The 12,536-nt window shown below is 39.4% G+C and overlaps 1 protein-coding gene across 4 annotated transcripts in view; it reads left to right on the top strand.

The window, feature by feature from the left end:
• Positions 1-5,728, top strand: part of Gabra5 (gamma-aminobutyric acid type A receptor subunit alpha 5) — a 105,668-nt gene extending 99,940 nt beyond the window's left edge. For 3 of the 4 annotated variants that reach the window (XM_087551803.1, XM_087551804.1, XM_087551799.1), the window contains one exon: positions 4,495-5,728. In XM_087551803.1, the coding sequence (XP_087407929.1) occupies positions 4,495-4,800 (306 nt within the window). In that variant the 3' untranslated portion in view covers positions 4,801-5,728. 4 annotated transcript variants of the gene reach the window in all.
• The last annotated feature ends 6,808 nt before the right edge of the window (positions 5,729-12,536 follow it).

Below are 12,536 nucleotides of genomic sequence, written 5' to 3'. Positions count from 1 at the left end.
GCCCCATTTAAAGCCTTCCACTGCTTTCCAAATCCAAAGTCTCCAAATCCACATTCTTCCAAATGAAAGCATGGTCAGGCCTATCACAGCAACACTTTGGTACTGACTTCTAGGGACTTAGTTAGGGTCTTATTGCTGTGAACAGATACCATGACCAATGTAAGTTTTATAAAGGACAACATTCAATTGGGGCTGGCTTACAGGTTCAGAGGTTGAATCCATTATCACCAAGGTGGGAGGATGGCAGCATCCAGGCAGGCTTGGTACAGGAGGAACTGAGTTCTACATCTTCATCCAAAGGAAGCCAGGAACATCCTCAGCATACCCAGGAAGCTAGGAGGAGGGTCTCCAAGCTCACCCCCACAGTAACACACTTCCTCTTACAAGGCCACACCTTCTAAGAGTGCTGCTCACTGGGCCAAGCATATGCAAACCATCACAAGTAGTATAGCTGGGTTCTCAGGTAGTATTAGGTCCAATTTTCTGAGGAACTGCCAAACTGATTTCCACATTGGTAGTACCAGCTTACAATCCCACTAACAATGGAGGAGTGTTCCTATTTCTCCACATCCACACCAGGATCTACTTTCACCTGAGATTTTGATCTTGGCCATTCTGACTGATGTGAGGTGGTTTCTCAGGGTCATTTTGATTTGCATTTCCCTGATGACTAAGGATGTTCAATATTTCTTTAGGTGCTTCTCAGCAATTCAGTATTTGTCAGTTGACAATTCTTTGTTTAGCTCTGTCCCCATTTCTTAATAGGATTATTTGATTCTCTGAAGTCTAGCTTCTTCAGTTCTTTGTATATACACTAGATATTAGCCTTCTATTGGATGTACAATTGGTAAATACCTTTTCCCAATCTGTTGGTTGCCATTTTGTCCTCATGACAGTGTCCTTTGCCTTACAGAAGCTTTGCAATTTTATGAGGTCCCATTTGTCTATGGTCTTAGAGCATTGGTGTTCTATTCAGGAAATTTTCCCCTGTGTCCATGTGTTCAAGGCACGTTCCTACTTTCTGGATTAGTTTGAGTGTATCTTGTTTTATGTGGAGGTCCTTGATCCACTTTGACTTGAGCTTTGTACAAAGAGATAAAAATCTGATAATTTTTTTAAATTCCTCAGTTTCTGTTGTTATGTCTCTTTTCATTTCTAATTTTATTAATTTGGATACTGTCTCTATACCCTCTGGTTAGTCTGGATAAGAGTTTATCTATCTTGTTGATTTTCTCAAAACTCCTGGTTTTCTTGATTCTTTTTATAGTTCTTTTGTTTTCCTCTTGATTGATTTCGATCTAAGTTTGATTATTTCTCCTTTGACTACGTTATCATTGAGTAGAGCATTGTTCAATTTCCATGTGTATGCGGGCTTTCTGTTATTTTTGTTATTATTGAAGACCAGCCTTAGTCCATGGTGATCTGATAGGATGCATGGGATTATTTCAAACTTCTTGTTTCTATGAGGTCTGTTTTGTGACCAATTAATTATATGGTCAATTTTGGAGAACGTTCCATAATGTGCTGAGAAGAAGGTTTATTCTTTTGTTTTAGGATAAAATGTTCTATAGATGTCTCTTAATTCCATTTAGTTCATAAATTCTGCTAGTTTTACTGTGTCTCTGTTTAGTTTCTGTTTCCCCAATCTGTCCATTGATGAGAGTGATTAGAGTGGTGTCTTGAAGCCTCCTACTATAATTTTGTATGGTTCAATGTATGCTTTTAGTTTTAGAACTTTTTTATTAATGTGGTTGCCCTTGCATTTGGTGAATAGATGTATAGAATGGGGTGTACATCTTGGTAGATTTTTCCTTTGATGAGTATGAAGTGTCAGTCCTTATCTTTTTGATAACTTTTGATTGAAAGTCAATTTTATTCAATATTGGAATGGCCATCCCAGCTTGTTTCTTGGGTCCATTTGCTTGTAAAATTTTTTCCCTGCCTTTTACTCTTAGGTAGTGCCTGTCTTTATCACTGAGGTATGTAGCCTGTATGCAGCAAAATGCTGGGTCCTGTTTCTGTTAGTTTATGTATTTTTATTGGGCAATTGAGTCTATTGTTGTTTAGAAAAATTAAAGAATAGTGATTGTTTTCTGTTATTTTTTGTCGTTAGAGGTAGAATTATATTTGTGTGGCTATCTTCTTTTGGGTTTGTTGAATTACTTTCTTGCTTTTTCCAGGGAGTAGTTTCCCTCCTTGCGTTGGAGTTTTCTATCTATTATTCTTTGTAGGGCTGGATTTGTGGAAATATTTTGGGTAAATTTAATTTTGTCATGGAATATCTTAGTTTCACCATCTATAGTAATTGATAGTTTTGCTGGATATAGTAGCCTGGATTGGTATTTATGTTTTCTTAGAGTTTGTATGACAGTTGTCTTAGAGTTTGTATCTGTCCAGAATCTTCTGTCTTTCATAGTCTGTGCTGAGAAGTCTAGTATAATTATCATAGGTCAGTCTGTATATATAACTTGACCTTTTCCCCTTACTGCTTTTAATATTTTTTCTTAGTTTTGTATATTTTGTCTTTTGACTATTATGTGATGGGAGGAATTTCTTTTCTGGTCCAATCTGTTTTGAGTTATGTAGGCTCCTTGTATGTTCATGGGCATCTCTTTCTTTAGGTTAGGGGAGTTTTCTTCTATAGTTTTATTGAAGATATTTACTGGCCCTTTAAGTTGGGATTCTTCATGCTCTTCTAAACATATTATTCTTAGGTTTGGTTTTCTCATTGTGTCTGGATTTGCTGGTATTTTGGATTAGGAGCTTTTTGCTTTTGTGTTTTCTTCGACTATTGTGTGTTTTCTATGGTATCTTCTGCCCCTGAGATTCTCTCTCTAATCTCCTGTATTCTATTGGTGATGTTTGTGTCTATGTTTCCTTATCTCTTTCCTAGCTTTTCTATCTCCAGGGTTTTTTTTCTTTGTGATTTCTTTATTGTTTCTATTTCCCTTTTTAGATTCTGGATGATTTTGTTCAATTTCTTCACCTGCTTGGTTGTGTTTTCCTATAACTCTTAAAGGGATTTTTGTGTTTTTTCTTTAAGGGCTTCTACTTGTTTGCCTGTGTTGTCCTGTATTTCTTCAAGGGAGTTATTATGTCCTTCTTAAAGTCCTCTATTATCATCATGATATGTGATTTTAAATCCAAATCTTGCTTTTCTGGTGTTTTGGGATATCCATTTGCTTTGGTGGGAGAATTGAGTTTTGGTGATGCCAACTAGTCTTGGTTTCTGTTGCTTATGTTCTTGTGCTTGCCTCTCACCATCTGGTTATCTCTGATGTTAGTTGGTCTTGCTGTTTCTGACTGGAGGTTGTTGCTCATCTGGGCTTGTGAGCTCTTAGCAGAACAGCTCTCTTCAGGCAAGTTTTGGGTCCAAGAGCTGTGGCTCAGCCCCAGCTCTGGTTGCAAATGGAGACCAGAAAGGCCCTGTCCTAGGCCGACCTGTGGCTCTTGCACCTGTGTGCTCCTTGTATGTCTCTCTTTGGACAGTCAACAGAGAAAAAGAGGGGTCCCACCTGTGGGCTGTGGACTTAGAGAAAGGGTCCTCCTGGTAGACCAGTTCTCTGTAGGCAAGTTTTGTGTTCGAGGACTGTGGAACCCCATTTTAAATTTTATGCATATCAAAACAAGTTTCATGCACATCATTCACCAGAGTTCAGTGTAATTTATTATTATTTTATTCCTTTGGAGGAAAATTTATCCAACATAAAATACACAAGCATTAGGCATGTTTTTGTTGAGTTCCTGCAAGCACACACTCTTTTGCCCCTCAAATCTCTATCATATCATTAACAATTAGGAAATTTAATACATCTCTTTCTCAACAGCTCCTGTCCTCACCACTCTAAATGTTATTATGGTTCTGAGTTTTTCACATAAACTTCATTCACTGTTCTAGAGTTCCATATATAATTAAAACAAACAAACCAGCAAACCAAAAAACAAGACAGTGTGCACAAGACCTTTGTTGGATCCAGAATCTCAGAATTGGAGACTGCACATATGCCCATCAAAAGAATATAATTATACATTCTGAAAAGAAATGACACTCAACAATACAAGATATTTTCATTGTGCTGTTGCAAACAGCGACATGGCTGATTCCCGGGAGCCCTTTTTTAGATACACCTTGCAGTAAGGACTACTTACTGTAGGCAGCATTTTAAATTATTCTCTTTTTAATTGTTCTCTAACAGTCATTCTCTAGAATATTTTTTATAGCAAACTGCATACAATATTCACTCCCAAGGGCATACCTGTGATGATTATTACTGTGATCTTAATTCAGTTTACAATAGGTTCCTGAGAAATACCAAATACTAACATCAAAAACTCTTGTTCATCCACACCTACCTGCTGTGTGATTCTAGACTTACAAGAGGCTTGTCTTCTCCCAGGGATGAGTTCATGTTCATTGTCTTTTCTGAAGAAAGGCTGTGAGACCTTATCCAGGAGCTGAAAGATGACTTGTCTTTACCTTATTATATTTTGCAGAAAAAAGAACGTGAACTCATACTAAATAAGTCAACAAATGCTTTTACAACTGGGAAGTTGACCCATCCTCCAAACATCCCAAAGGAGCAGCTTCCAGGCGGGACTGGGAATGCTGTGGGTACAGCCTCAATCAGAGCATCTGAGGAGAAGACTTCTGAGAGCAAAAAGACCTACAACAGCATCAGCAAGATCGACAAAATGTCCCGGATTGTGTTCCCCATTTTATTTGGCACTTTCAATCTAGTTTACTGGGCAACATATTTGAATAGGGAGCCCGTGATAAAAGGGGCTACCTCTCCAAAGTAAGACAGGAAACCATACTTGCACAGAAATGAACCTGAGGAGAGGTCAAGCTCACAGAGACTATTTGGGCGCTGTCTTTCAGGAAATTTTGCATGTTTAATAATATGTACAAATAATATTGCCTTGATGTTTCTACGTGTAACTTCAATGTTTCAAGGATGTCCCCTTAATAAACCAAGCAAATGGCCTTCTACAACAACGGGAGGCAATGACTGACTCTCAGATGCTCAGCGTCCTAACATCAATAGTTTACAAACAAGATAAGTATATTTTTAACTGTTCTGAGTATATGACGTTTTTATACTTCGAATGCCATTTCGTACCATTTTTCCCAGCCAACAGAACATTTTAGGGAATCCCTGTGATGACCACTTGACAGGTGAAAAAGCAAAGATCCTCGGGTACACAAAGTCCATGAAGAGCAAACTGTGGACATTTAAGTCCAGTACGAATTGCCTTTAACAATTCTTCTTGTTCTGAAATTAGAAAAATACTGCATGAACTGACATTAAGAAGTAGAATAAGCAAACATTTATGCAGACAAATTTAATGACAAGCCCATAGTGTCTTAGATTAGTAGATCAAATAATTCCCCAAGGAAAAGAAATCAACTGATTCAAAATTAATTTTGTTGTTTTTTGTGAAAAATGAATTTATTTCTCACCCCGCCCCAACACCTTTACAACCTTAATAATGACTAAGAAAGCAAAATCTTAAAACCTTAAAGCAACAAGGCCTTGGTCTTTGGTGGTGGTATTCTGTGGCCATTGTTTCTGGACCCTGGGTCCTCTTGCTGCTGCTTCAGCGCTGAGAAATTGTAATTGAGTTATTTTCTGTTTTATTTCCCTGTACATATTTCATGATTGGATTATCGCTCTGTTAGCTTTTGTATATGAATCTTAAATGTTCATTAAAAAAATGTAAAACTGCACTGATCTCATGTCATGTAATTTATAATTTAGATTCAAGTTTTGATTAACTAAGTCACTAAAAAAGGTGTAAGATGATCTCATATGAACTTGCTTGGGGAAAAAAATCCCAATCAAAGAGAGTTAAAACCTAGTGGGAGACCCCTAGTCTTCCAATATAATTATGCAGAAGAATGTTTAGAGAGGATACTCTTGATATAGCAAGGGTAAAAAGATACAGTCAGTGTATCTTCCTACCACGATCTCCATGTATTTCCCTCAGCATATTTCCAGTGTTTTCTATAGACATCAGGACTACAGATCCAGACCTTACAACTCCTTTATGGTCCTGATGACAGCTGTTTCTGGCTTTGTGTCCTTCATTTTCAGTCAGATGATTGCAGGACCTGGCCATACAACCTCTCTTATGGCTCTGGTGACTACTGGTTCTGGTCATCATTCTCTTTTAAGGGGCAGATGAATGCTGGTCCAAGCTCTGCACCTGATTTCAATTGTTCATCAATAGTCAGACAGAGTAGAGCAACTGGCGCACATACTTACTGCTGTAATAAATAATAATAATGTTCAGCAAGCACTTTCCTGACACAACCATCTCACCGGCGCCTCTACTATTCCTTCTACAACAATGCTCAGTGTCTCATAAAAAGAATGACAGACAGGCTACTCTAAAATGTTAAGAGGCATTTCCCTGAAATATGGCGATGGGATCTGCAGCATGACATGTTTCCATTACAACTCAGTGTGAAAGTCCCCCAGGAAAACCAGAGCTAAGATTCAGGATGGAGCCTGATTTTCATTACTTTTTTCATTCTGGATTGGTATCCTCTCCTCAATGCTCCGCATCACACTGCAGTTGTAAGAAGTTGGAAGAGGAATGTTAAAGTGTTTACATGTGTTAATGCCCATCCTGGACCGCTTACTCCCAATAGATAGTGACACCTTCTTCACCAGGTTGTAGTGAATTTCTTAAGGTGTGGCTTTTGCACAAAAGTCCTTGCTGAGCATCCTGGAGACTGCCCATTTTATGCTGCTGAATACCTGATGAATATTTAACAAAAATAATCACATTGTTTTCCATTCCCTGATTTTTGTGTTGTAGACATTGACAGAGTTTGTTATTTTTAATGAGAACATAATAAAGAATCACCTTGGGGGAATGATGACAAGGCAAGCAATAACATTTCTGAAGATAATTATAAATTAGACTGCTCTACTTTTAGAGAAGAATATTTAAATGCATCTTTTTTTACATCACCACAATATAAAAGAGGCTGTTCTTAACAGTCCACAATCAGTTCTTTGTATGTCCTTTCTTATGAGTCTAAAGGTCTATCTAGAGCTAGCTGTGATATTGACATTAAAGTATGCGTTTGCTCTTAATGATTTTGTTTACCTGCTTGAGCAGTAACTAAAATTGTCCAGCAAATGCAATCTGTTGAAGATAGGAAAGAGGCTGTGAACCACTCATCCATTGTTTTGATTCTACCTGAGAAATTGCACTGCATTTCTCGCTCAGGATAAGGTAAGAGAAAGAGCAGCAAATAGAAAAATTCTACCTTATAAACAGTATTACTGCAACCCAGAGTCATTAACTCTTTGCCTTAAAGCCTACAGACAGTGAGGCATAAACACGGCCTCTATTTCTGTGTCTCACAGTTCCTAAGCCTGAGTTCATGACACCTTCAAACTCCTTCATGTGGGTGATGTTTTAGAATCAAACGTGACCTAAGATGAAAGCATTGATTCCAGGGCCTGGGTAAATGATTATACATTAAATATGTCTTAGATATTTTTCTCACTGAAAACATACCCAGTCATACTTTCTTTCTTAGATCTGTGGTTCTGCGATGTCACAAACTTAATGCCCTGTTTAGTGTAGCACTCCTATCAAAAATAAAACAGAGAGAGGCAAAGAGTACTGAAAGGAGAAAAAGAGGAAGGAAGGGAGAGAGAGAGAGAGAGAGAGAGAGAGAGAGAGAGAGAGAGAGAGAGAGAGAGAGAAGAGAATTTCACTGAATGAGATATGGGAGACCTGATGTCTTTCATTGGATTGTTCTTTCCAGAGCTCTAGTGTGGATGATTATGGTGATGCTACAGGAGCAGCTTTCTCAAGGAAAACAATGATGTCATAGAGCATTTAATCAACATTAGCCTCTATCATAGGACCTAGTCTCAAAGCAAAAGAACCCTTTCTTTGAGAATTTGGAAATGATACAGTTTTCTCCGTCTTTTAAAAAAATTTAAAAACTAGTCTTAATGCCTTTTTCTTTTAAACCCATGGAAGATTCTAGGAGTTAGAGGGGGTGGAGGATACCAGGAGATCATGGGCCACTGAATCAACTAAGCAGGGCTCATATGGGCTTACAGAGGCTGAGGTGGAAAGCACAGGGCCTACATGGGGCCTGTACCAGAGTACATGCTATGCTGACAGCTTGGTGTTTTTCTGGAACTCCTAACAATAGGAATGGATATGTCAGTGTATCTCTCACTCTTTTCTTTTTCTTTTTTACTCTTTCACAACTGAGATTTTATTGGTCAAGGAGCAGAGTACACAGACAGTCCAATTCTTATCACAGGTACATAAACTCTGAAGAGCCGTAAGGTGTTCATGCACCCAAATTCTGAAGAGTCACGCTGTGTTCATGTACACAAAGGAAAAGCTGTTTTTCTTTGAACTTATTCCATGATGCTCCAGACGCAAACTTGGAAAGTTTCCGTAAGACCTCTCCTAACAACCAAATGCTTGGTTCCACCAATTCACAATTTTATGCCACACACAGAACATACTCAAAATCTACATCTTTCACAGCACATTATCACAACTGTTAGGAAAATGGACTGCCATGATGACAGACATCATAGTTCTGACAGGGAGAGGACCAAAGACTGGCTTTCTTACAAAATGGTTCTACTAGAAACACTGGACTAGATATAACTGAAAATATTCCAGACACAAATGCATGACTGAGACCCCAAATTGCCACTTAGCATGCTTTGTACTGTAGGATATAAAATTAGACCCCTCTGAGGAATGTTATGGTGACCCTCGAGACAGTCACAGCCTCTCCTGACTCAGTATCCTGCTATTTTCTGGTTTTACCAAAAAATAAACAACCAGCAAATGATTTAACCTCTTTAAAAAAATGTTACACTTAAAAAATGGGATGGGGTGGGATTCTCTCACCTTCTAAAAATGTTTCTAGAGTTACTAAAAAACTTGCATTTACAAAATAGTTGATAAAAATATTCCTCTGGATTGTACAAGAAGGGAGGCAGGGACCACTGACAGACGTGATGGATACCTAGTCCGACTTTGCTTCTTTCTCTTCTTAAGAGGCTGGGCTCTGGTTTTCCCACTCTTCATTTTCTTCAGGCAGATCTGTAACTTGCTGGTCAGCCACTTCAGCATGTTTGCTTTTCACTTCCCTCTCCCTTTTATCTGCACTTTTTGTCTGATGCTTTTCTTAAATATTTATTTATTATGTATACATCATACAGTTTTCTGTCTGCATGTGTGCCTGCAGGCCAGAAGATGACCCCAGATCTCATTATAGATGGTTGTGAACCACCATGTGGTTGCTGGGAATTGAACTCAGGACCTTTGGAAGAACAGTCAGTGCTCTTAACCGCTGAACCATCTCCAGCAGCCTTTTTTGGCTTGCGTTCTCCTTGGCAGGGACGGGCTTGACTGACAGCCTCGCAGAGCGGTGCTTGAGCTCCGCCTTCACCGGTCCACCTTCATCTTGGGCATCCTGGCTGTGCAGGGTGGGAGATGCGTGCGATCTGCCACGGAGCTGCACTGCCTAACCCCCACCACACGAACTGCTGAGACCCGTGGCGGGGGTGCGGGGTGGGGGCAGTGGGAGAAGCGGATCGTATCTCTCACTCTTTTACCTGCTCTTGGGACTGCTCATCCTCTTGGGTTGTCCTGCCCAGCCTACATGTGAAGGTTTCTGCCTTATTGTTTCTTGTTTTGTCCTGTGGTCTCTTGGAGGCCCACTTCATCCTAAAGGAACACGAGAGAGGGAGCATATCTGGGGGAGATGAGGTGTGTCAGGGAGTGGAGGGAACTGCCTGGAATGCAGGGAGAGGAACTGTGGTCATGATGATGATGATGATGATGATGATGATGATGATGATGATGAGGAGGAGGAGGAGGAGGAGGAGAGATGAATCTATTTTAATTTTTAAAAGTTTAAAAAAACACAAAATGAATAAAAACAGCATACAAAACCCAGTAGCTTTCATATATCCAAATAATGAACTTCATGAGGAATAATTTTGAAAAATATCCCATTCACAAGAGCTCAATAAAAACAAACAAACAAAAAACAAAACTAAAAGTTCCAGGGAAAAATCTAATGAGCGAAGTGAAAGACCTCCACAATGAAAACTCTAAGACACTGAAAAACAGAAGTTAAAAAAGAGACTAGATGACGGAAAGATGTCCGATGCTTGTAGACTGACAAAATCAATACTGTAAAAATAGCTGTACTGAAAAAAGAATCTACAGCTTTAGTACAGTCTCTGTCAACAGTTAAATGACACTTCGAGAATTAGAATTTTCAATCCAGAAATCCATATTAAAAACACAAAAGTCACACAAATGGCTGAAGTAAAATTCTAAAGCCAAGGAACACAGCAGGAGGCATCACATCACCAGGTCACGCATTATACTACAGAACTACAGTGATGAAGACAGGAAGGCATTACCATGAAAACAGACTTGTAGACACAAAGAACAGGATAGAGGACCTTGCCATACCTAAAAGAGTATGCTCACTAAAAATTTCTGTGAAGATATCTGAAACATACTTTGGGAAAAGTAAAATAGTGCTGTTAAAATTGTTTTTGTTTCCTGTAGAAGAATGAAAATAGTTATCTATATGTCATTCTGTATAGTAGATCAAAGATTTTATTTGAAAATCCAAAATACTGAAATTGTTGAAGCGAACACACTCAACATGGAATCACAGACAAGAACTTTCTACCACAGCCCAGAGACAAGAAAGAAGTAGAAAAGGTGGCATTTCAAATCAGGAGCACAAAGTGGAACTTTTGAGTTGTGTGATGTATAGGCAGCCACTCGAGGGTCCTACAGTTATGTCCAAACCACAATTCAGAAACACAAGCATTAAGAGGGAAATCAAACAGACATCAGATTGAATACTGATGTGTTTTTATCACGTGGGACCATGGGGGTTTTTTTCTGTCTTTAATCAAGGTGCAATAAGAAGGTGATAAATTTGACTAGAAAAGTATATTTAAAAAAATCTTCCTGATAATTTTGTACAGCAGTACATGTGCCAGCTTGGTTTTGTGTCAACCTGATGCAAACTAAAGTCATTCAGAAGAAAGAAATTAGGAAATGACTCCATGAAGTTGGGCTGTAGGCAGGTCATCAGTGTATTTTATTGCCCATTATGGGTGGTGCCATCCCTAGGCTTTTATTGCCCATTATGGGTGTCCTGTGTTTTATTAGAAAGCAGGATGAGCAAGCCATGAGGAGAACTCTTCCATTGCTTCTTCATCAGCTCCGGCATCTAGGCTCCTGCCCTGTTCTTCTTGTCCTAACTTTGTTCAGTGATGAACACTGTAGGGAAGTATAAGCCAAATAAGCCGTTTCTTCCTCAAGTTGCTTTGTTTATTGTGTTTTATCACAGCAATAGTAACCCTAAACTAATACTGTGTTTACATCATTTCCACACTTCCCTTTCCCCTCTAACTCCTCCTTTGTTCCCCAATTCCCACTCAGGTAGGCTTCCACTCAGGTAGGTTCCCACTGAGATTAGCCCTTCTATTTGGGTTACCTAAATGTCTCTTCTACTCTCTAAGAACAGCTACTTCCTATTTCTGTCTCCTTTCTTATTGGATTGGTCAGATACCAGCTCGATCCCTAGCAGGGGCCCTCTAGCCAGCACATGTAATTCTGAGTGCCAAAACCCTCACAGTAGCCAGTCTAAAACACTGCAGTTTTCCCATCTATTCTGAGACCCCGGACCTTGGACTTAGTCCATAGAGCCATGAAAAACATGTCCGAGGCGCCTTAACCAAACTGCTGAAAGCAACACACTTATAGCAAACAGAAAAGCTGGATAAAGCGTGTGTCCCAAACACCAGAAGAAAAAGAATTACTGATCCCAACCCTGCAATGAATTAGTCCATCCTTGAAAAATGTAAACATCTCTGTTTAAAGAACAGGGACTTGATTCATAAAGAAAAAAATAAAGTCAACTCCTAATGACTCATCATTTTACCCACAGATTAGCCTATCTGTCAACACTTGTTCTGTTTACATTTTTGTCAACTTGACACAAGTCATCGTCCAGGAGGAGCTTCAGCAGAACAAATACCTTGATCAGATGAGACTGTAGCCAAGTCTGTAGGATGCTTTCTTAATTAATGACTGATGTGGAATGTCCCACTCACTGAGAACAGTGCCACCACTGGCCAGGTGGACTTGGATAGTACAAGATGATACTTCTCATTCCCTGCACAAGCTAAGAAATGCCATTGCAATTCCTCCCCCAACTCTGCCCACAAGAAGAAAACTCCAGGAATATTCAGCAGCTCACCCATGGGTGCCCAGCAAAGGGTTGAGCATCATATGGACACAATCTTAGCTCCTAGCTGACGTGTCCTCACCCTGTGCCTGAGACCCATAAACTGCCTTGCTTTAGCCTGGACGTGTGACTTCTCTGACCTCCAAGGGTGAGGTCAGTGAACCTACCAGAAAACTGCCTCTTAAAAAAACCTGTCTTTCAGGAAATAATCAAACTCAGAGCTGAAATCAACCAAGTAGAAACAAAA

Source organism: Rattus norvegicus, chromosome 1 (genome assembly GCF_021556685.1).
Source record: "Rattus norvegicus strain SHRSP/BbbUtx chromosome 1, alternate assembly SHRSP_T2T, whole genome shotgun sequence".
In the NCBI taxonomy this organism is placed as follows: domain Eukaryota; kingdom Metazoa; phylum Chordata; class Mammalia; order Rodentia; family Muridae; genus Rattus; species Rattus norvegicus.
The sequence above is the reverse complement of the archived record's forward strand: the minus strand, read 5'-3'. Positions and strand labels throughout refer to the sequence as shown.